Source organism: Topomyia yanbarensis, chromosome 3 (assembly GCF_030247195.1).
Source record: "Topomyia yanbarensis strain Yona2022 chromosome 3, ASM3024719v1, whole genome shotgun sequence".
NCBI classification, from domain to species: Eukaryota; Metazoa; Arthropoda; class Insecta; order Diptera; family Culicidae; genus Topomyia; species Topomyia yanbarensis.
This window is the reverse complement of record NC_080672.1, coordinates 4,346,200-4,371,439: the sequence shown is the minus strand read 5'-3', so window position 1 is coordinate 4,371,439 and position 25,240 is coordinate 4,346,200. Positions and strand designations below refer to the sequence as shown.

The following is a 25,240-nucleotide window of genomic DNA, read 5'->3' as shown; positions in this document are numbered from 1 at the left end:
AAAGGCATGAATTTGAGCTACTATGATCAAGGGCGGAGACTTCCGGACGCGACCGATTCATGATTGCGCGAGCTTAGGTTCTTAGGTTCCAACGTTCACCTAATCAATCGGGGTGTTCGAATATTGGCGAGATCGCGGGCGTTCGTATTTGTGACCAGGTTTGTGTTATCGCGTAGGCCACGTTTGTACGTTTGGAATGAGGTGCCTGCAGAGAGAATTGGGCCCTAAACCCACATTGTATATTATTTGACCATGGCAGTGGATAATAAAGGTCGCCAAGTTAAGTACTAAAATTGATCACAATGTAGCTTAACTAAAAAGAAAATAATCGTATCCCAAGTTTATGTGATATCATCACTGTAATACTGCTTTGGTGGAAAAACCCCCGGACCACATCAAGGTACAGTATCATGCCGAGGGAGGTTTCCTTAGTGTAGGTTCTTAAAACTATATTGAATAACATACTAGATGATAAGCCGGATTCTTTTCGTTATTCATTTACTTATTTCTTATGCTTCAATCCATTGATTTCACCGCTGTATAAGTTTCAATTGAATCGGCTTGATCAGTTTTACATCATCTGCCAAAGTTCATTTCGTTTCACTAAATCGTACGCCGCTTTGAAGTCCACAAACAGATGGGGAGTCTACAATTGATAATTTATTGTCCACGAAATCCGCTTTGACATTCGTCGACAAAAGATTAGGCCAATGGGCGCAATATACTAAACAAAGCAGGGGAAAGCATTTTGTAGACATTATACATCCATAATTATTTCATTAGATTTAATTTGTTATATCTGCACTAACTGACCCCTTGGTGGTTAATTGAGCTAGTTGCACTTTTTGATAGACAAAATCTTAGCTATTCTATTGAACTTAGCAAAACCCGCTGAAGTCCGGTGACTGCGCTATGACGACCGTGGTAGGTTCTATTCTTAGGTGTAAGTCCGAGACGAGTAGGGCTCGAGAGCAGTGCCTCCGGATGCAGCGTGTTTCAAGATGTATCAACCAGCAACGGTTTTCGTAGCACAGCTGTTGAAATCTGTTCCACCATAGGAGATATCGAAGATCAAAGCATATGAACCTGCCTTGGATAGCCTCGATTCTGTCAACGCCGTCCTGGTAGTACGAATTCCAGACAACAATAATATTCTGGTATTGAGTGAATCAACGGCGCAATAGAGCGATTTTAGGCAGTATACGTCCCTTAAGTTTTCGCTATTCAGGTGATGAACCCAAGCTATCTTGATGCCTTATCCACGATGTATGGTGCGTGGTTTGAACGTTCCATAGTGCCGAATCCACAATGACTCCGAGATCCTTGATGTGAGAATGCCTTGGAATGCTCGAGTCTTTACTCGAGTGTTAAACCATTCTGTTTATATTTCATAACGTACTAAAGGTCTCCAGTTCACTGTGAAGAATCTCGGTGTCGGTTTTATTCGGTATTTGTCGAAAAAATTTCATGTCGCCGTCGAAAAAAGGTGGAGTCCTTGTAATTTGATGTTGACGTCATTAGAGATGCACCGAATATTCGGTCGACCGAATATTCGGGCCGAATACCAGCCGATTTTGATTAAAGTCAAATATACGGTACGCCAAATAATTAAACATTAAATATTCGTTATTCGGCTGAAAGCCGAATAGTACTATTCGGTGCATCTCTAGACGTCATTAAAGTAGAGAAGAAATATTACTGGGCCGAGATGACTTCCTTGAGGGATGCCAGATGTAGCAAGGAATGGTGCAGATAGACAGTCCTTAATGCTGATTTTGAATTGCCTTCCATCGAGGTTGGAACGAAACTATGGCAAAAGTTGTTCATGAATTCCAGCTTCGCTATTGAAATATCATGGTTGATTTCGTCGAAGGCCACAGATAGATCCATCCTTCTTGTAGATAGGGTATATAACCCCATCTAACCAGTTCAAGTGGATTGCTTCATTCGTCTTCCAGCAATTCGGTCCGAGTTCCTTACTTCCCAACGACTTCTACCATCCCCAGTCCACATTTTGTTTGTGTTCTTCTCTTTTATCCGCTCAACAGCCTCACAAAGTGCTGCTTCCACCTTGCAGTCACTTCTGTACGATATGACAACACATTCCCGTCTCGGTCTGCTCCAACGAGTACCATTTCGTCGTGTTCACATTTCTTACGGTAAAAAAATTCATTCTCAACTATTCTCAGCTCATGGTATTCGTCCTGACGTGTAGACGCTGCCATGTGGTATCAAAAACTTCTATGGCTAGCACGCATATCATGTTGTTTTACCGCGGTTACTGATAAAACGTATAGAGTAGATTTTCAAACTTTTATAAACTTAAGTTGAATATACAAATTTGTCATACATTATCACATCATATCCAAAAACTTAATCAGGCAATTTAAAATATTGTCTATTGAATCTCATTAAAAATGATATATATTTTTCGAATATGTAATATTCATCAAAATGATTAAAAAAGTTACAGTAAGATTACTGAAGATGCTTCACGTTACGAAAAAATGTGCCTATTGCAGTTATTTTACAGCAAACCATACTCATTCCACCTGCTACCTTTTAATAATTTAAAGAAACCTCTGTTCCATTAACAAACCAGTTCAACAGGAAATGTTCTAACAAATAACCGATTATTCACCTGTGTGCCATGCTCCTGCGTGTTGCCGTAAACATTTTCGCTGTGATTCTGAAGATTCAATGAAACTGGTCCGCCTTTGCGCCGCATAGAATTCGTGCCAATCTTGAAAAGAAAACGCCTCAGTTGACTTCAATAAAACAAAATCCAACAAAATAATACCTGTGGTGTTGCAGGCTTTCTCGTTCTATCCACCGACGGAGGTGGATTTTTCAAGGTCGCAGGCGTAGCAGGAGCATTGAAACCTCCTTCCCTCAAGTTACCTTGTTTCGTACTAAGCGAAATGCTTTCGATCGATTTCGTTATATCCGCACTTGACTTCGGTTTCAGATTGCGATTGATAGCTGGAGCATCTCCCTACAAAACGCATACATTCATGAACTTTCCAAAGATATGCTCACCATCATTTCGAACCTGTTCGCTGAAATCAAACCGGAACACATTTCCCTCTACCCGTTGCGGAGCAGCATTGCTGTAACAGTGCGGTCTAATACGACCCAACGTTCCGTGCAGACTGCTCACTTCACTGGCCAGATTTGGAGTACTGGAAGCTACCAGATCGCATTGATTCAGTGGCGAAAGTATTTCAGCATCCGACAAATGCATGCTACTGCCAGTGTACTGACCGGGTTGGTGCGACCGGGGGATATCGTAGAACTGTTCGACGCACTACAATTACAAAATTATCAATTCCTGTTAATTTGGGTACATCTCAAACGCTACTACTTACCGAACTGGCATCCTTTGGTCCTATCGCCGGAGATGCATTTTCTGTATCCGACGATTGAATATCCTTGTGTCTAAAAGAACCACAGTTTAAAGTTAAACAATGCCACAAATAACACGTTCACTTACTTTTCGATACTGTCCAAAATAAGACTTGTCCGCTTGGGGGGACGCGGTGGTGCAGCAACAACGCCACCAACTTTTTGGTCATCCTGGGAAACTTTGGCAAAACGCTGAACGTACGTCCAACCGATAGCATCATTCTCGATCGAACTGTCCGACGGTCTGGTATTACGATCTCTGGCACCGGTACCCTCCGTAGCCGGTGCCGTCCATTCGTCATCGGTGAAAACACTCTCCGAATCCGATGGACTTGATTTTCCACTACGAGGCGGTTTCGCACATGTCGTACTATTCGGTTGCACCGTACCGCTTACGTTGTTCCGTTTCGGCGAGTACGGTTGTTCGTTGTTAATCAGATTGAACCCGATGTTGGTGTGACTACGCGGGGTGTCGTAAAACCGGGGATCCAACGAGTTCAGCGGAGTGATCGGAGAATGCAGCATAGGACTTCCGGAGAAACACTCGCTGATCGGAATGTACGGTCCGGAGGAATTGCTCAGCGCGGGAGATGGTTGTTCGGAACCGTTTTTGTAACCGAGTGTGCGTTCGTTTAGTTTTAAGTTTTCGGGTATTTTCTTTCCTGCGCTGGCGGCAGCTGCTGAGGAGACAATTGTGTTATCCGTGCTGAGCGACTGAGTACGGGTGTGGTTGACCATCGTTGCATGTCCGGCGGTGCCTTTCTCCGGTGAGGATGGTTTTCCACGGAGCGATTGAGATCGTTCGATTGTTGCCGCGTTCATGAGTCCGTCCATATGATTGTTTCTGCAAAAAACAAATAAAAGTAAAAATATTCGAAGAATTTGAAAATGTTTACCTAAACGTTTGACTCTGACTTAGTTTCGCCTCGCAGATAATGGTCTCTCTGTTGGTATATTCCGATCCACGAAAGTTCATTGCCTCCTCGTTCTGATAAGTTCCGTACGGATTATAGACTGTCGTCAAAGATTGTCTTGGCTGTGGCTGCACTTGCTGAATGCTATGTTCCTGGGGATCCCCTTGCATCGAATGATGCAGCAGTGAAATTTCCGTCTCATTTGAAATGTCCTGCTGCTCCGTAGCGGAGGAATTTACAGTCGGTGCAATAACGTTCACTTGATCCGCCATATTTACAGCATCTGCCATATTAATCGCACCGATGTTGTAATACGGTCGCTGCTCATCAGCTGTCTGTGTTTCCTGCAGATTGCAAACCTGGCAGATACAATTAACCCATCCTCGCATATCGTCTTCGGTGTCCGCTGCCAGATAGTACGTCCTCGTTGGCGTTTTCACATCAAACATGTGAGCGTATTTCTCCTTCTGCCTGTCCAGCCGCAATCCAGCGTCAACTTGCTCACACTGATCCAGGTCAATTATCCCCTTCAACTTCCGGCACTTGCGATCCGTGTAGTACTCGAGAAAAAACTGCCCCGGCAATTCGCCCTGCTTGAGCGTGAACCAACGTCGTCGCCATCGCTACAAAATGAAAAGAAACCCAACGGGAAGAGGAACAGTTTTAATTAAGTGCAACGGGAAGCAGCGGGTGGTGGAACATCAAATTATAATAAATAGGCTAAAGTCAGCGCTGGAAGGAGGACACGGGCTGTTCGTCAACTGAATGCCATAATTTAAGATCCGCAAAAGGAAGTCCAGCCGAAACCTGACTTGACGCATTGCGGCGGCGGTGGGTCGCCGTGGATTGAATAAATTAAAGAAGCGTGTGTTTAATCACTACCAACTGTATGTAAAGTAGCTGCCAGTAGTTTTGATTTGTTCGATCGCATAAATGTGATTAGCTTCTGAACTGGGTAATAATACTGGGATGTACTCTACACGTAGACTACACAGAGCTTTCTACGATTAATCGGCCTACAATCAATGGATTGTGTTTAACGCGGTATCGGTATCTTTTATTCGTAAATAAAATATAGTATACAGTAATGAGCTTGCTCCTCTTTATTCGATTGGCATGCATAGTAGAGTAAAGGCATGTGACCAACAATTTATTAAACATTGAAATTTAGCATGGCTTAATTTTCTTATTTTGAGAGTGGTTCAATTGGAGCTGTAGATCTTGGTTCTCGGAAGGGTTCCGTGTCAGAATCACTCACAATTGCAGATGGGACGGGAAATGTCACCTACTAAGACAATGATTAAAGCCAATTACAGCGGGCCATGATTCTGATTGTGAGAGTGAGTTTATGACTTAGATGTAGGGACGTGGAGATTGCATGATCGCGTGGTAACGAGCGTTTATATGTTCGCGTTTTAGACCCCGTTTGTAAATAAGTGCGGGGCGTTCGCACGTTTGCGAGATCGTGGCCATAGGTGTATGTGTCTTTCCTTACTTTTTAAGAGAGCTGAAATAATGTCAAAAGACCCTGAGCAGGAAAAAAATACAAAAACCAACAACTTGGGTTTGGGCAGCACACGGCCCGCTAAAACAACTACTCTTACCCGGAACCAGATTCCTCTCAGGCACTACCTTCGAGCATTATTTCGAGGAGTTATTTATATGCATAGCACCCACTCCAAACTAACTGCTTAGTAATTGACGAATTTCGGGCCAACTCGAACAAATGTTGGCAGTACACTCTCAGATTTTAATGGAACTTTCTGTATCTGAGAAATATATGTCACAAAAAGCCACTTTTTCCAAAAATGATCCGGACTGTCTTTTGAAAAGGGTCAAACTTTTTTTTAACCAATTTTTTTTTTCAAATTGCTATGACGGCGCTGGTGGTTGAGTGGTAAGCGTGACCGCCACTCATTCCAATTTGCCTGGGCTCAATTCCAGCCGAGGTCGTTGAGATTATTCTGAGGTGAAAAAAACTGTGGTCACGTCTTCCTTCAGAAAGGAAGTAAAGCCATTGGTCCCTGGTCTATGAGTTTGGTGGATCGATATCTAGTCCCTGATAGTGAAGTCACCTTTCTGGCGTCGGTAAAGAAGAGATCCCACTTCCATACTCTTATGGGATTTTCAATTGATGTGCACCGGTGTAGTGGAGTGTACTGGTTTTGCACTTTCTAACAGAAGTGTCAATGGAACAAACCCAGTTTCTGCACTTCTGCTAGAAAGTGCAAAAATGGTGCAGTTCCAGTGCACTACACCACTACACCGGTGTCAATCAATCGAAAATCCCATTACTAACAAAAATATCCTCCTCCTGTGATACTTGTGGAGTGCGCAGTAGTATATACGGCCTCTAGCAAAAACAAGTGTCGGACTAACCATTCTTTCACCTTCCTTCCGCGATCTACGTTCGGGCCTGACCGGCGCCGGTATTGATCAATACTGTAGGATTACCAGGAGTTGCACATTGAAAAGATGTTTCGCTACTCCCAAGCATAATTATCTACTTATTCTCTGTGCAACTTCAGCTAGTCCAGATCGATAACGGAGTAGCAGCCAGGGGTGGTCGCACAAGCTCAAGCCATTTTTTTTTTCAAATTGCTGTGGTCTAAAAATCACAAATCATATAAAAAAAAATGTTGTGGGAATGATTTTCACAAAATTAGTCAAATTTTTGAATAGAAATATTGAAAAATACTTTTCATCGACTCCTACACTGAAAAAAATCGATTCCATAAATTTAAAGTTATTTTACAAAAAACATCTGTGATTTGGATGAAATTTCGCTCCAAGATAGGTACTTATGTTCCCTACCTACCGTCAAAAATTAAAGTTGGGCACTTTTAAGGAAAAAAAAGTTATTTGAAAAAAACTTTTCCTTGCCCAAACTGAATTTTTTTAGTGTATTTTTGTCGAAAACTAATCCAATGAATATCATAATAATCTAAGAATTCAATTTCCCAACTGCTAGTTGCCCAATACTCATTTTACCAAATGCTTTACAGTACTATAAAACTGAGGCCTTGAAGCAGTCTAGTAACAACAATTGTGAAAAGCAGTTCTAGTAAAATTATTATGTTTCAATCGCATAAATCAAAGTTAAACAGTATCAAGCTATGCGAAGATAAACAATCCGAAGCGTAATCTTTTTTTATCCCTTTATGGGCAACTAGGGCCGAGGGTGGTGGCTAGCGGGTTTCATACATCCTTGACCTGACGGACGAAGCTATGGTGCCTTGAACACAGGCAACGCAGATACAAGTCCATCATTGAAATGATAAGTTCTGCGTTTGAGATGTACTATCCCCGGTAGACAGACGAAAACCAGTAATTATTACGTGTGTCATTGTATATAAAGTCTAATTATGAGTTCTGTGGTGGTGTGTGCGTGGAAGGTGTGAGTTTTGGCGTTCAAGTCCAGGGATGCATATCTGTCTGTTGGCGTGGATAGTGTGATCGCGAAGGGCTCGAGCATTTGTATGTTAACGTGTTTGTCGCTTGCGCTAGCGTGTGTGTAACTTCGCGTGCATAAATTTGAGGTTATAATCGTGTGGGCATTCGCATGTATTCTTGAATGATTGCGCACGGAACGTGAGTCAGATGCTTAATTTTTAGTGCTGGATGCTAGAAAAGTCAGTTTCCCCATATCACTAGAGTTCCTGGACATGTCGCCGTGGAACGTTTTGTCTAGTGAGTCTGAGAGTCATTGTTTGATTGGTCCAACTGTAGGTTTGAGTCTAGGCTTCTACAACCGTGGGTAGACTTCCGGACGTAACCGATTCTTGAATACGCGTAGATGATTGCAATTGCACGTTCGCGTTTGTGGCCAGGTTTCTGTTATCGCGAAGGAAACGAGCGTTCGTACGTTTGGAATGGGAGAGATTGTGAGTGTATATGAGAGAATATGCAATTAATTGTGTTAGTGAGTGTTAGTATGAATCTAATTTAGGATATAGTAATAAAAGGGCTCACAACATGCCGAATAAAGAAAGAAGATGTTATTATATTATTTTTGGTATACATCAGTAGTGGAAAAGCACACTAATAAAACTTCAACAAAAACAGGATTTCATCATGCTATGCTGACCGGGAATGGATGATTCACGTGCGTCGGTAAACTAATTGTAGCTTTAATTTACCAATGTAATCTTCCCGAATGAATAGAATCGAATGTACACATTGAACACTGGATTTACCAACTATTCTATCATATGCGCCAGTTCTACATCCATTCCCTGATCCAACTGTCACAAATTCTCCGACGAACACACACAGACAGACAAACGGCTAGCACATAACCATTGTACACTAGTACTAAAAATTAACTAATAGATTTCTACTTCTACATTTCTTTATTTATTTTATTGGCCTGTGCACGATGACGAAGCTGACCAATAAATCGACACGCAATGACCCCCACTGCGAGCTGTGTCCACAAACCCCACCATTAAGCGGTTGAACAATGTTTGCAAACACAGCCCACAGAAAAGACCAATCCACGGCTATCCACCAGCCCGCCCCGCCAATGTGCACATGCTGTTGGCTGGCTGTTAGTTTGGGCTGGTGCGGAGTATGAAAAAACACAAAACATAAAAAAGGCCCATAAGCCCTCTCGGTCTCCTAGATGCACCACTATCGAGGCGTAATGCAATAACCATCTTAAAGCAATTGTCTGTCAGGTGCTGCTTGATGATGTTTGCAATACCGTCAACCTAGGGGAGGGACAAACAATCCGAAGTGTAATCGTAATAATTTACGTCCGGAAGTCGCCATTGCGGATTTCAGCATGGTGTCAAACATAAATTTCTGGCACCTACTCGTCAAGACCATTTCAAAAATACCCAGTCAGTCTCGATTCTAGACTGTGAACTCTAGACTTGGCACTCTTCACGCTTTGTTCTGGACACCGGGTTCTGGCCTCGATATTCTGTGCTATAGACTCTGGACTCTGAACTCTGGAATTTGCACTCGGGACTGTGGATTCCGGATTCTTGGCTCTCCCCTCGGGACTCTGGACTCTAGGTTCTGGTCTCTGGACTACGGACACTGAACTTTAAATTCTGGACTGTTCACTCTCATCGCTGGATGATGGACTCTTGGCGCTAGTCTCGAATTTCTGTACTATAAACTCTGGATATTGAACCATGAGCTCTGGTATCTAGCGTATTGATCCTTCACTCTGGAAACTGAACTCTGGACTCTGAACTTCAGGCTCTGAATTTGGGTCTCTGAATTTTGGACTATGCGCTCTCTCATCGGGCTATGGACTCTGGTTTCTGGGCTCTGCGCTCTGGGCTCTAAACTCGGGACACTGGGCTTAGTATTTTGGGTTGAGGACTCTGGTCTCAGGATTCTCGTCTCTGAGCTCTAGAATCTGGACTTTGAACTCTGGATGCTGCACTCTTCGCACTGGGTTCTGAGCTCTGGGCTCTCGCTTCGAGATTCTGTGTTATGGAATCTGGATTCTGGGCTTTGGGTTCTGGGCTCTGTGCTCTCGAGTTTGAACTCTTGTCTCAGTAATTTGGCTTAAATACTTCTGGCTTTGGATTCTGGTCTCAGAGCACTGGACTGTGGCCACAGCAATTTGGGTTGAGAACTCTGGACTCTTGGCCCAGGATTCTCGACTCTGTTCTCTGCACTCTGAACTCTGTATTCTTAACACTGGACTATGAACTCTCGCCTTGAGATTCAGTGCTATGGACTATAGACAATTGTCTCTGAACTATGGGCCCTGGGTCTTGATTCTGGGCTTTTGACTCTGAACTGTGGACTCTGGACTCTAAACTCTGCACTATGTACTCTGCATTCGGGACTCTGGATTGTGGATTCCGGACTCTGGGCTCTCTCCTCGGGACTCTGTGTTCTGGTCACTAGACTATGGAATCTAAACTCTGGATTATCGTATCTGAATTCTGAATTCTGGACTCGGAACTCTGGAATCTGGATTCTAAACTCTGGTCTCACTATTTTGGGTTAGGGGCTCTGGACTTCTCGCTCTGGATTATGTGCTGAGGACCCTAGACTCAGTATTTTGAGATAAGAACTCCAGACTCTAGTTTTTGGTCTCTGGGCTCTTGATTCTAGGTTTTGAACTCTTGGCTCTAGACTCTGAACTCTGCACGCGCAATTCTGGATTCTGGACGGTGAGCTCTGTTTTCGGAACTCTGGATTCTGATCGCTGCGCAATGGACTCTGGACTCTGCATTCTCGACGCTGAACTCTGGATTCTAGACTCTAGACTCGCCTGATACTGATTTTAGGTTAAGGACTCGAGACTCTGGATTCTGGTCTCTCTACTCGCGACTCTGTATTCTGGTCTCTCTACTCGGGACTCTGGACTATGGAATCTGGGCTATAGACCCTGTATAAAAACACACTGAAAAAAAAATCCGGTTTGGACAAGGAAAAGTTTTTTTCAAATAAACTTTTTTTCCTTCCTTTTTAGACTATAGCCATTTGAAAGAAATTGGTAAAACAAGTTTGACAGATCAGTGATTCTCAACCTGGGGTCTGCAGACCCCTGGGGGCGTGAAGTCGTTGCTGGGGGTCCGCGAAGAAAAATGTATTTTCTGAGTGCATATTGAAATTTCAAGTCTTGTTTCCTAAAAAACTGAAAATATTATGACGATAGAATACAAAATTGGGAGTGGGGGTCCGCAGCATTTCAGTGTGATTTCTAAAGGGTCCGTGGACGAAAAAGGTAGAGAACCGCTGGTCTAGATCATTATTGGAAAATTAATGTATGCAAAGTGGCTTTTTGTGACAAAGTCTTCATGCACAGAAAGTTTCATCAAAATTTGAGAGGGTGCTGCCAACTCTGAATACGAGTTTGCGCGAAATTCGTCAATTAGTTAGTAGGGTTACAGCACCAATCCTCGACACATCAATTTTCCATTTCGTCTGCCTGTTAAGGATGATTTTTTCCATGAGCTTTCCTAGTGTATCCAGCAGATGTATAGGCTTATAAGAGGTCTGACCGTCCAGTGGCTTCCCTAGCTTTGGTAGCTACACCAGCTTCCGCATCTTCCACTTTTCGGGGAAACTGCCTTTATCTACGCACTTCTGCAGCACCACTCTGAACATGGGATTTTGGGGGCCCCGCACTGAGGATGGGTTTAAATCCATACTAACGCCTGTGTTCAAAAAAGATACTCTTGAATATTTGTAACTCTTCAGAGCGTTGCTTGAAACGGTAGATTTTTCTATTATTATTTGAGTTTATTATTTAAAATGAATCATTTCATTCACGGGGGTGGTCAGCTATTTTTGTTCGCGTCCCTTATTACCTATTTTTATTAAGTGATTCATCAACAGTGCTTTCATTCAAAATGAGCCACCTTGGTCAAAAAATTCGGGAACCCCTCCTAACTCCACTCCTTACTATATCAACAATATTATTAACCCAAAAGCTTGACTTAGTGAAGTTCTAAGATGTCACAAAATTTCAATTTCCAGCTATGGATAAAACATAGGAATTTCATTAATTGAAACCCAAAAAGGTACCCGGGTACCGCGTTAGACACATAACTGTAAATAATTCATTTATTCAACGATCTTAACTCGACAACGAATGACTCAAACTGTATATAATCGCGGGATATTTGACAAGGTGACACATAGGGTGCCATCTTATATGAGTATAACAGGCTGTTACTAAATAATGCAACATCCCCTCCACTTTACAATAAGAAAACTATTCAAAAGTTACATCGAAATTTTTAAGTCTATCTGGAATACGAATTTGTCTGTTAGGTCTAGAATTTGTAATAGTAGTCTTCTGTGAGGGACTCTTATATGCAGGTGTGCTGACACGCGGTACGGCTGGTACCGCAGGAAGCAAAATTTCTGGTGCATCCATCGCAGCAGGCTTTGGATTAGTTACATTTTCATGCTGACAATTACTCAAGTTTTCTTCTCCAGTGGTAGCAGTTGGTGGAGTTGCGCGTTCAACTGTAAATTTTGTAGAACCGAAGACGGCAGTTGGGTTCCTTACGTGGCTTCAAATGCACCCCTTCAATCACTCTTGGGAAGAGATTGGCTGCAGATGTTGGTACCAAAAATCAGTACCTGTTTCCTCCGATTTCTTAATTAATCTTATCGCAATTTTTACAGTTGCCTCCGATTTCCCGTTCGACTGTTGATGGTGGGGCGCTGACGAAACCATCTCGTCGCCCGCGAATCGAGCCATTTTTATATTGGAAAAATTAATGGCGTTGTTGCTGATCACCCTCTGTGACTTTCCATGACGAGCAAAATTTATTATGCAAATGTCAATGATGGATTCGGGAGTCAAATCTTTTAAAATATCAATCTCAAAGTAATCCGAGTAGTTTGTCAACCGTCACCAAAAACTTTCGTGTTACGCTGTGATACTCACTCGCCTCGAAGACATCCATCGAAACAAGCTGGAAAGGATAGACGGGAAAGCATTGGCTCATCATGGGTGGATTTGGCTGCGAAGCTGCATACTTGGAGCATGTTTTACACTCTTTTACAATATCCTTAATTTGAGAAGACATTCATGGCCAAAAAAGATTGGCCCTAGCTAACTTCAGAGTCGACTCTATTCCATTGTGGCTTACATGGCAATGCTACGTCATTTATGGTCTTTGCGGAGATTCGTCAAGTTTGCGCTGAGATTTTTTTATGAATATACTCAGGTAATTAACCATTCCAATGAATCGGTGAACTTGCGTGCGATTTGCTGGTGTGGGAAAATTACGAATCGTCGAAATATTGCTTTCGTCTGCTTTAATGCCCTGATCTGTCAACACGTGCCCGTAGAATTTGACAGACGTCTGACATAGCTTTAGTTTGATTTTATTCATTTTTACATTGTACTTTTCCAGACGAGCTAACAACTTCTCCAAACACTGGTTGTGATCGAGAAGCGCTGCTTCAAACTCGACTCCGTATACTAGTAAATCATCTGCAATACATTCGACGCCTTTAAGACCTTGGATGACTTCCTGTAACTTCATTTGAGATATTTCTGGGCAGGAGCGATACCAAATGGTAAACGGAACCACCGGTAGCGTCCGAAGGGCGTCCAGAATGTAGTAAGCTTGCTGCTCGGCTCACCAAGAACGCCATGCCAAAATCCTTTTTTAGCATCCACCGATGAAAATATTTTTGCACGACCCAACTCAGGGAGGACCTCGTCTAAAGTGACGAACTGCAAATTCGGCCTTCGCTGAGCTTTATTAAGCGGAATTAGGTCTAAACAGATTCTGATACTAGGCGAATCTGTACTGCCACGCTGAACTATTACTATGTTACTCACCCAGTCGGTATGTTTGGGTTCCTTTACGATCATTCCCTCACTCTCCAGAGTTTCCAATTCCTTCCTTAGCCTATCTCGCTTTGCAATTGCTACTCGTCGAGGAGGCTATAGTTGGAGAAATACTGTGATCGATATCCAAGGAAACCATTCCGGGCAATTTTCCATATCCGATGAAAATGTTCGCGTGAGCATCCAAAATTCTTTGGGCTTCGATACGGTACACGTTCAGAAGCTTCTGTGCTGACTCGGATGACTTCGTCTCTCCGAATGAAACCGTCTTGCAAACTGAGGATACGACAAACTTTTGCTGATAGCAAGGGGCAGTGATCGCCTTCCACCACTTGTAGTACAAGCGAATAATTTCGATCCTTCAATAGCTTTAATCGGGTTTCCTCCAAAACTTTGTAGGCGAAGTTTAGATGGAAGCAGTGGTGGATTCACTTAGTCATAAAGCTTGACTAAACACCCACTATCAATCAAGCTGGCGTTAGCACCAGTGTCTAGTTCACACTTCACTGACCTCCAACCATTCGGGAATTTTAAATCGAGCTTTGCTAGAACACTTCCACCTTTTGCAGTATTATCGTAAATCTTCCCGATTTCGTATTCGTCCTCGCTTTGTCTGTTTTTTCTTAGACTTCGGATGTCGTTTTGTCAAACTTTCTCAAGATGGCTCTTGCCTTTGCAGCGATGGCACCGCTTACCAAGTGCTGGGCACGAACCCTTTGAAAATTCATGGTGATTGCCGCAAAACTTGCAATTTTGCTTTGCGTTGACTTTTTTACTTCCGAACCCGAAGGGATTGCCCGCTCTAGTGAACGTTTTGCTGCAGTTTCCTCAGCTCGGCACATGTCAACTGCTTTCGTTAGCGTTATGTCAGTGCCAGTTAGCATCTTGGTGCGTTGTTTTGTTTATTTGTGGCTTTAACCGTTTTATGTCATTCGCCAGGTAAAAAATTTAATTACATTTCATTTCAAGTTACTGGAATTTGGGTTGGATTTATATTTGGTATGACTCTTCTTAGTGGCGGGAGCCAGCTGATCTGGATGGGCCGCGGTTGTGAGCGGTAGATAGGTTTGGGGCTGGATGCTGTTGTCGTGGGGGCGGCGGGGTACCCTTCCATCACCCATTCCGGGTGTGGCAAGGGGCCCGCAGTTGCTGGTGTGATGTTGGATGGGCCGCGGTGAGCCCTCCCGGCATCCTGTTCGGATGTGGCGAGGGGCCTGCAGTTGTGGATGGGTAGTCTGTTGGTTGTATTCCGCTGTTGAAGGCGTTGTCGGTGGTTGATGGCTTTTACGTGGGGGCCGCGGGGAACCCTCCCATCACCCAGTCCGAGTGTGGCGAGGGGCCCGCTGTCTTCTTATTATACTTCCTGGAACAAGTCGGTATCCTTTAGGAAGGACAGTAGGACCTCCTCACTTACTGGGTCGTTGCAGAGAATGTCCCTCAGGGATGGTGGAAGGTCGTGCTGTCTCCGGAGATCAGCAAGCTCGAGGCAGTTTCCCAGTAGATGTTCCACTGTCTTTCTGGTGTTGCATGTCTCGCATGTTGGTGGATCTGCTCTGGAGATGGTGTGCGTGTGGGTTGTTTTGGTGTGACCGACTCTTAGGCGTGATAGTATTCTTTGTTCAGCTCTGGAGCTCCGATCGGTGCACTTGGTGGTGTCGCCCTTGATTTTTTGGGTGTGTCCCCAAGATGATCTCCAGTGCCTAGTGAAGTGGGTGGCTAATTGGTTGGTGAAAGACTTTGTTATGTCAGCAGCTGGTGTTTCTGGGTGTTGTATTAGCGCGCTGGATCGTCCCAGTGCTGCCAGAAGGTCTGCTGTTTCGTTTCCTTGGATGCCACAGTGGGCGGGTACCCAGTAGATGGTGACTCCCTCGTTGCTGTGGTTTTCTATTGCCTGGATGAAAGGGTGGCGGCAGTTGCCGGATTGGAGGGCGATGATGACTGAAAGTGAGTCTGAGAAAACCACCGTTGGTTGGTTGGACGGTTTGGTGATTAGGCTCCGCGCGATCGCTGCTGCTTCGGCAGAGAAAATGGAGCAGGTGGCTGGTAACTGTAGCTATGTATTTGTTGCTGGTTCTGGACCTGATATACCGATGCCAACTACAGTGGCTGTCTTGGAGCCGTCGGTGTAGAGATGGTAGTGGTTTTTGCACTTGCTGTTGGTGCTATCGTGGAACCTGGCTCTGGCAGCGACGGGTGGGTGGTCTACCAGGTGAAGGCTGGTATCAATTGCTGGTATGTTGGTGTTATACCACGGCTTATTTCTCGCGGAGTGGAGCCGGGCCAGCTGGGGCAGTTCTTTGCCGGTGTAGAGTTGGTGGAGTTCTTTAGCTAGGTCAAGAAGCATGCAGTCTTGGCCGGATGTTTTCTCTAGGTAGCCAAGGGTTCGACGAAAGATCACAATAGCGGTTTGCCAGCGGAAGGGGAGCTGACCTGCTTCCACACATGCCGCGTTGGCAAGGGTGCTGGGCAGGTGGTTCGATGCTATCCTTATGGAGCTGTTATATGTTGGGGCCAGGGTGGTAATGAGGTTGTTACGGCGGAGTCCGGTGGCTTCGATACCGTAATATATTCTGCTCCATATTAGTGCCTTGCTGACGCTAATTGCTGTAGATCTATTCCACTTGGGGTGGTCGTTGCTGATCGTTCGTATCAGTCTTAACCGACTTTCGAAGTCACTTTTTACATTGCGAAAGTGGGGGAGAAATTTTAGTTTGTTGTCGAACGTGACGCCAAGGATCCTGGGTTCCTTCGCGTAGGTTATGATGGTGCCGGAAAGAGAGACGGGGGTCCCGGTTGGTCGGTAGGAGCCATTGCAGCAGTGCGTAATAGAGCATTTGGTGGGTGAGAGAGTGAATCCAACGGAGCTTATTTTTCGATGGCGTTGGCCGCTGCTTGTGCTTTTCGTCGAGTAAGTTTGATACTTCTGCCAGCAACGACGATGACTATGTCATCTGCGAACACGTAGATGTAGATGCTTTTGGGAAATTTTTGGAAGACTGAGTTCATGCTTATGAGGAAAAGCGTCACTGCAAGGACAGAGCCCTGGGGGACCCGTCGGCTTCTGTGAAGATGTTTGATGTTAAGCCACCGATGCAGACACGGAAAGTCCGGTCGTGCAGGTAATTTTGTAGAAATGCTCCCATATTTCCGGTGATCCCCCAGTCGGCCAGTTGCCTCAGAACGCCGCCTCTCCAGACGGTGTTGAATGCCTTGGCGATGTCAATGGTGAGTATGTCTACGTGCAGTCCGTCTTCAACCGCTCGATGGATGGTTTCTGTGAGCGCCGTCAGGGGTGATCCAGTGCCTGTTTGGTGCGCAGGTGTGACCACTCGTTAGCCGTCACAACCTTATACGTAACCAATTCCGTTTCTAATATTCCAAGTTTTGCCCTTTTTAGCCAGTAACTTCAAGCGAGTGGCGTAATCGTCGATGGTTTCTCTGGAAAACTGGGATGCGGAGAAAATCCAAACGATCGACGATTATATTACGTTTTGCTGTAACCTTCTCTCGAATTGCCAGTAAAGCTCAAAATTAAAATATTTTCTTCGATCTGGTTCGCCAATTACTGATACCAAAAAAAAACTCACTGTTTGAGAATTTTCCACATCTGCCCAACGATCCAATCCAACAGCTTTCGAGTTGCTGTTAATTCTGATGAAGTTGGATGAAAGCGTTCTTCGTTGTTCAGAGATTTTAATGAAGCAAAAAGGTTTCCCAACTTATTACTTATTAGCTATGAACTATTGTTCTTCGCCTAGATACAAATTAACAGCTATTTTTAAATATTTGCTAAATTTGTGTTTAAGTCTCATAGAACTCCCTTGGTAATTACATAAATACCATGCAATATGAATAATTTCCATGTTCCTACTAACAGTACACTTTAGTAAACAAATAGTTAATGATATAATTGATTTTATTATGTTATCCGGTTGGAGACTAATTATGTGTCCACCACTGTAATTGCTTTATTTTGCGTCTCTCACAATCTGAATCAGTTTTATTCTGCATGAAAATGAAATACCGTAAACCGGGGTGACTTTGATCATCGGGGTGACTTTGATCACTTGGAACTTTTTTCGTAGATCGCTTATGAAAACCAGAATAGTCTACAGAATCATATGAATTTGAAATGATTTTTACTCTAAACTTATAAAATACTGATTTGTTATACTTTTTGAGTATACTGTTTTTTGGACACAAAAACTACAAAAAATCGAAATTTGACTTTACGTTATTTTTATGAAGCTTTGTAAAGTGTCTAAAATAATATAATAAATTACAAGCGAGTTTTTATTTTCCTTTAGAGGGGGATGTGCCAAATTTATTTTTAAGAGTTTGCTTATTTTAAATACAATTTTTTGTGCAACTAGTTGGCAATTATTTAAAATTATTTTAAGCTAAAATTCGCAATATTTTTTATTGTTCAATAGTCTAACGTGTTAAAATGGAGGGAAATTTTTTGTACATTGATAAAGCACTGAATTGAACAATTTTAGCAGTTTTAAAGGTTTTCAGAATCTTTTATTCTAGTTGGACACAAATTATACGAATTTTGCTTTCTCGAATTTTACAGTATATTGAAACACTTTGTTTAATACCAATTAACATCTATTTAACAATGAGTATCTTTCCAGAATTAGTTTAAACAAACATTTGAATGAACAACATTGACATCAATAACTTAATGTGGGTGAACATGCAGGTTATCAAAGTCACCCCGGAATACGAAAACGGACTTCAATTTGAAATAATTTTTGGAAAAATAGCTGGAAGCGGAGAATGTTAGGAAACACCATCCAATCTTGTTCTTAATACATCAGTACATGGTTTAAAAATATTAAACTTGAAAAAAATGTGTTGCGTCTAAAAATATGTAATGATTACTTCAAAAAGTGATCAATATCACCCCGGTTTACGGTACCTACTAAAGATAAAAGATTAATCAACACCCAAAACATAAACTGCTTAGAGAAAAAAAAAATCAATCCTTCGAACCGGATTTGAACCAGTGACCTATGGATTACTGCGAGTCAAGCTGTCCGAAGACACTCTTTGTTGTCCAACTACAGTCCACCGCTCTACCAACTGAGCTATCGAAGGTGACTTGTTTAAGTAGCTTTGAAACGGCAATATAAGCCAGCTGATAGTAGCTTCGAAATAGCAGAAACATATTATTTATACCTGCACCGATTTTAAAACTCCAGTTTCAGGGGAGAGGTGGCGATTGAAATCAAAACAAAACAACGCAGCCGAAGTACGTTGTGAGTAGTGGGGTAACTTTTGCTTACGCGCTGATATGCAGAAACCAAACATAGCCGATTGGAAAGCTTACTCATGATCAGAGGCAGCTGAGAGAAATCACGAAAACTCGATGGGGTGGGGCTTTCTGTGCACAGTCCGAGTGGCTCTCGGTATCTTTTCGAAAAGGCAACATCAGTAAGTACGTTTGCTTTGCCTTGAGTTGTTTATAATTTGGACTTGCTGAGCTGTGCTACAGCATTGCCATGTTACTGAATGATTTAATTTCACCGAACAAAGCAATGTGCTCCGTTAGCAAAACAAATATGATTTGTTTAGATTAGTGGTGCCTGTAATATCGCGTTTTTACACGTCTAGAAGTCATTTGCTTGCCTCAAAAATCTCCGATTAAACGGTTTCGTTTTATCAACATTCAAACGCCAATATACGATTTAATTTGCCAATATTGATGAATACGATTGTAGACTTGTGGGTGGCGTCCGGAAATAATTTTTAACGTATAGATGTTGTGATCCTCCAAATCAAGAACGTTTCAATTCAGTTAGGCGTAAACTTCTGGTTTGCTTCTTCTCGCATCTTCCAAGACGAACAACAAAAACCTCATTCATTTATATTAATATGGTGATTCACTTCCACGAACCACCAACTGAGTCAGCGTCAAGATTGTAGGTTGGCGATTGCTTCAATGTGTTTCATGTTTGATCCGGATAAGATGATCTTGTAATTATTGGTTGCAACCAGGGTCACAGAAAAACAATGCACGCCAGGTGGTCTTCTTTACGCTCGGCAAGATCAATCGTAGTTTTTAATAGCTTTTCTTAGGTTAGTTGTTTTTTTTTTTCAAATTGTTACAGTTCTAAACTTAACTAAGCATCAACAAATTTGGATCATATCTGACAAATTAGGTTCCAATTGTCAATTCTCAAACTTTTTAGAACAGTGTCTGCTGCAATGAAATGAATCCGTGGTGTCCTCCGACTGCCTTTTCATTCACTGTCTAACGAAAATTTTCGCTTCTTATCACTACCCACCAATATGCTATCGTAGAAAATGAATAAAATGAAGCTGTGTTATTTTTTGACTCTCATAGCGTTTTCGTTTTTAGCTTGTTCTACACCGGTGAAGCGCGAAAAAGAGATAGAATTATTACACCCAATGTTGAATGAATGCATTTACTATTTAACCAACGCTGCTGGCCTGAACACCGGTAGTATGACAGTTTTCATATAATGGGGAATTTTAGCATATTTGACAGCGGTAATAATGTGAACTTTTTTTCTATTTTAAAATAAGTCTAGCGAAGGTTCTTCAATCAACAAAACGCCAGCTTTATGTTTACCGTACGGTATAGAATTACACAATGCAATTAAGGGTGGTGTCTTCTTGGAGGCACATTTAACGATATTGAATTATGTTTTCTTTTGTAGTCTGTCACCGTGAAGGAAGAAGAGGTGTGATTATAAATTGATACTGCTGATGTGGGAAACCTCAGCTGACCACGAGTCCGCTGGCGGTGCAGGAAATTGAATACGATGAAATCGCGTTCGATTTCAGCGAAAACCTCATATTGCACAACTTGACATTTTGCCAGGGTAGGGGAACATGGGGAGCTAAACCTGCATAAATCTCTAAAAAAGCCTTCAATCCCTCAAAAGTCAATGAGATATAATGTGCAAAGTTATTGTGCGTGCTCATGATTGTTCGCAGAATTTTTTTGATTTAATTTTTGAAAAGTTACAAAAGTTTTTCTGTGATCGTTTAGAGAATTTTAAAAAATCGTAACAAAAAATAATGACATAAACATACTGGAATTATTTTTTCCATATTCTCGAGTTCCTTAGGTAGTATAAAAGGGTTGCATTTAATAAATTTCGTTTTTTTAATGCATTTCTTTTTAAGAATTAACTGTACTGCTTACATTGCATGTTCACACGTCACGAAATCAGCCCTACTATTGCTAACTTTGTTTATTTTTTTTTCGAGAGTTGTCCTACTGGAGCTGTAGAGCTAGGTTCTCGGAAGGGCTCCCCGTCAGAATCACATACTACAATTTGCAGACGAGACAGGCAATGTCGCCCACTAAAACGCTGCATTAGGCCAATTGTAGTGGGCCGTGATTCTGAATGTGATATTCATTGTACGGTTCAGGTCTGTGTGGGCGCAGGGACTCGCGATCGCGTGTATCATCGCGAAGGGCTCGAACATTTGTACGTTAACGTGCTCGATCGCGTGTGCGTTTGTATGTCGCGTGTGCTAACGTGTATATAACTTCACGTGTATAAATTCTATTTCATAACCGTGTGCCTTTCGCATATTCGCGTGTGTTCTAGAATGATCGAGCGCGGACCGTGAATCCGATACTTAATTTTTTGTGTACGGTTCAGATTCCAGAAGAAAGTTGGTTCTTCCATATCATTAGAGTTCCCAATCATGTCGCCGTAGAACGCGTGGTCTAGTGGATATGAGCTTTATTTTTTTTATTGGTCCAACTGAATGTATGGACCTAAATTGCTAGAATGAAGGCTAAAGATTTCCGGACGTGACCGATTCATGATAGCGCGCGTTTGCGGGATCGCGATTGGGACCGCGTTTGTAACTTCGTACGTACTAAAACGTTCACACAATTGCCGGAGTGTTATCAAGTTTACGCGATCGCGGGTATAGGTGTACGTAGATGATCGCGAAGGGCTTAAGCGTTCGTATGTTGACGTGTTTGTCGCGTGTATGTGACTTCGCGTGTATAAATTCGATTCTGAAACCTTGCGGCCATTCATATATTCGCGGACCGTCATTCTGATCTTTAGTTTTCGGTGTACGGATCACATTCTGACAGGGAGAGAGTTACCCCATATCACTAGAGTTTCCGGTCATGTCGCCATGGAACGTTTTGTCTAGTGGATATGGGAGTTATTTTTCAATTTTATTATTTTTATTAATTAACAAGGACCTAGATTGTTTGTACCGAGGGTAGAGACTTCCGGACGATCCCGATTCATGATGGCGCGAGCGCGGGAGTTTGTAGGTTGACGCTTGAGATCGCGTTGGTAAGTTTATAAGTGCTGAGATTTCCACCTTATCACCGGGGTGCAATCACGTTTGCGAGTTCGTGGACGTAGGTTGCTTGGAAAGTCGCGAGGGGCTCTAACGTTTGTGCGCTGACGTGAGTTTGTAACGTGTGTTCTTGAATGGTCGCGCGAACCGTGAGTCTGATATTGAATTTTCGGTGCGCGGTTAGAATTCTGGCAGAGAGTGGGATCGTTTATATCGATAGGGTTCCCAGTCATGTCGCCATGAGACGTGTTGTCTAATAGATATGAGCGTATTTTCTTAATTGGTCCAGCTGAAGGCATGTACCTAGACTTCTAGGATCAAGGGTAGACTTTCGGACGTGATCGATACGTAACCGCGTGCGCGAGGGCTTTTTTATAGGTTCACGCTTGAGACCGCGTTTGAGAATGTGTGAGTGTTAAGACGTTCACTATCACCATCTTTGTTGACCCAGCTGAAGGCGGGTGTATAATGGCAGTATAGGACTCGAAAAGAAGAAATAAAAGACAATATATGAGAGACGCAATAGATAAAACAGGTACAAGATACAGCTAAAGTTATGATCATAACATGAAAGACATACATTAGTACTTCAAACACTACTAATACTTGAATACCCAACCACCACACATAGCAAATCCTTTCTCAATTATCTATTTGTTACTAGTTGATTGTTGTTTATGAGCTGGTAAATAGAGGAAAGGTATAGAACAGAAAAAAGGCTCATATCAGCCCTTCCGGCCTCCTCGACACACCACTATCGAGGCGTATTGTAATCAACATCTTGAAGCGGGCTTCTTATATAAATCAAATCCTCAGTAGTCATAAAGTTTGGTGGATTATTAACATGAGAACTAATTAACCTTTAGTAGTAGAACTTGGTGCAAATAAAAACTAAAAAGAGCGAAGGTCCTTATATTTAGATAACTCTATTGAATCTATTGTGGCTTGATGATGTTTACAATACCGTCAATCCCATCAACCTGCGAGAGGGGATTAAGATGCTAAATTAGTACATTAATATAAGAACATTAATAGTAAAAGATATGTCCATACAAAGTTTGATAAAAAATTACATCATTTAATACAAATTTATTAATCACGTAATATTTTCTGTAAGGAAAGGATTTTACATTCCAAACTTTTAAAATTACCTTAAGGGTTCGAAACAAGCATAAAAATATTTTTGAAAATTTTTTAAGAACCGAATAGAAGACACCATAGCCAAAAATTGAATTTTGCGCTTGGTCAAGTCTCCCCATGTTCCCCTACATGTTTTTTCGCATCGTAGTAGCCTGTGTACGCATGAATTAAATGTTATATTTCACGAACAGAAAGTAGTTTGACCATAGGCGTGCGCAGCTTTTTCCATTAGGGGGGGGGGGGGGCTAACGGCTTAAAAACATTCATTTATGTTGAACCTCCATTATCAGGTAGATTTCTGGTAAAGGTTCGATTGCAAAACAGTTATTTTATTTTGTTATTGAATTATATATTGGACGGTACATTTTGAAACACATGTCAGAATGGAATATTCGATGTACGGCTCACTCTACTTCGTACCACAACGATGATCTCGAATGCGGATTTTTTGAGAAAGTCCGTTACGATTCATACCATATCAGTAGTTCCAATTCACAAATAAATTTGAAGACATGAACTGTTGCTCTATTTTAAAATTATTGGTATCATAATGAGAATATTTTTTATTTATGCGAAAAGCTTTATTTTTACGGTGGTTAAAACACGTTATATTCTTAAATTTTTTTAGGGAAACATTCACAATTAATTTTGAAATTTTGTAATAAGCTTGCTATTATAATCACGAACAACATTCCAGAATTGAAGATTGGTCTGTGATTTGGTTCACGAGATATCATGTTCACTGGAAACGATATCAAAATATTGGCGTTCAAGCACAAAAGTTGCAGTTTCAAGATTTTTCAATAAAAAATCATGCTTTTTTTGCAAGCGTATCAAAAAATGTACTATTTGATATTCTAAAAAATGTTAAAGCAAAAAATAAAAGCTCTATCGTCTACGATTTTAAAAACGCTGACTACGACGGCATCGTTAGCACGCTGTTGTATACGGACTGGGACGAAAATATTAACAATGACGACGGGAACGAAGCAGCGATGTCGTTTTCTAGTATTATTAACTAACTTATCGACCGCCATGTGCCAAAACGAATAATTAGTACCGATGAACACCCTCCCTGGCAATCAACCATCCTTAGACGATTAAAATCTGCCAAACGAGCTGTACTTAAAAAATTCTCGAAGCATAAGACACTTGCATTACGAAATCACTACTTTCAACTCAACCACGAATACAAACAGCAAAGCAGACGCGCCTTTTTTAGACACCAGCGAAACGTCGAGCGTCAACTGAAATCCAAGCCTCGTTTTGGAAGTATGTTAACGAGCAGCGAAAAGAATCCGGTTTGCCATCTTGTATGTCGTTTAATGGAGTTTTAGGCACCGACACTAAGGAAATTTACCAACTGTTCTCCGACAAATTTTCAAGCGTTTTTTTTTCAACGAGCACCTGCCACCACAACAAGTCGCTGCCGCCGCTAAGGACGAACCATCAACCGAATTTGTGTCGATAATACTGCCATTCTTGCAGCAAATGCCAAACTGAAAGCATCTTGTTTCCGGGTCCAGTTGGTGTTCCCTCGATTTTTGTCAAAAAGTGCATCAACGGGATTCTTGAACCACTTCGGCGAGTCTTCGAGCTATCACTCACTACTGGTACATTCCCTTCCTGCTGGAAAGCAGCGCACATGTTTCCAGTTCATAAAGAAGGAAACAAATCGAACATTGACAATTATCGGGGAATCTCGTATTTAAGTGCTGTATCAAAACTGTTCGAGCTGGTTGTATTAGATCCTATTTTCTTTCACTGCAAACACTACATTGCAGATGACCAACACGGTTTCATGCCTAAACGATCGACAACGACAAACCTGCTCTCGTTCACAACATATGTAATGGATGGATTCGCTGACGGATTGCAAACCGATGCTATTTATATGGATCTATCTGCGGCCTTCGACAAAATCAACCATGATATCGCAATAGCGAAGCTGGACAAACTCGGCATTCATGGACAACTTCTGCGCTGGTTTCGTTCCTACCTCGATGGAAGGCAACTCCAAATCAGCATGAAGGACTGTCTATCTGCACCATTCTTCGCTACATCCGGCATCCCACAAGGAAGCCATCTCGGTCCAGTAATATTCCTACTCTACTTTAATGACGTCAATTTCACATTACAAGGACCCCGCCTTTCTTTCGCCGACGACAAGAAAATT

General features: G+C 42.3%; 1 protein-coding gene and 1 non-coding gene across 2 annotated transcripts in view; both read right to left on the bottom strand.

The window, feature by feature from the left end:
- Nucleotides 1-25,240, bottom strand: part of LOC131694130 (protein daughter of sevenless) — a 39,478-nt gene that overhangs the window by 7,813 nt on the left and 6,425 nt on the right. Inside the window, exons 2-7 of the mRNA XM_058982573.1 lie at nucleotides 4,302-4,942; nucleotides 3,494-4,249; nucleotides 3,369-3,438; nucleotides 3,053-3,307; nucleotides 2,801-2,995; nucleotides 2,642-2,743 (exon numbers count right to left, since the gene is read on the bottom strand). Coding sequence (XP_058838556.1) covers nucleotides 2,642-2,743; nucleotides 2,801-2,995; nucleotides 3,053-3,307; nucleotides 3,369-3,438; nucleotides 3,494-4,249; nucleotides 4,302-4,942 — 2,019 coding nt within the window. The remainder of the gene's footprint in view (nucleotides 1-2,641; nucleotides 2,744-2,800; nucleotides 2,996-3,052; nucleotides 3,308-3,368; nucleotides 3,439-3,493; nucleotides 4,250-4,301; nucleotides 4,943-25,240) is intronic.
- Trnay-gua (transfer RNA tyrosine (anticodon GUA)) lies at nucleotides 18,600-18,714 on the bottom strand. The gene is made up of 2 exons: nucleotides 18,678-18,714; nucleotides 18,600-18,635 (listed from the first exon to the last, which is right to left on the bottom strand). It is a non-coding gene; the product is annotated as a tRNA-Tyr (tRNA).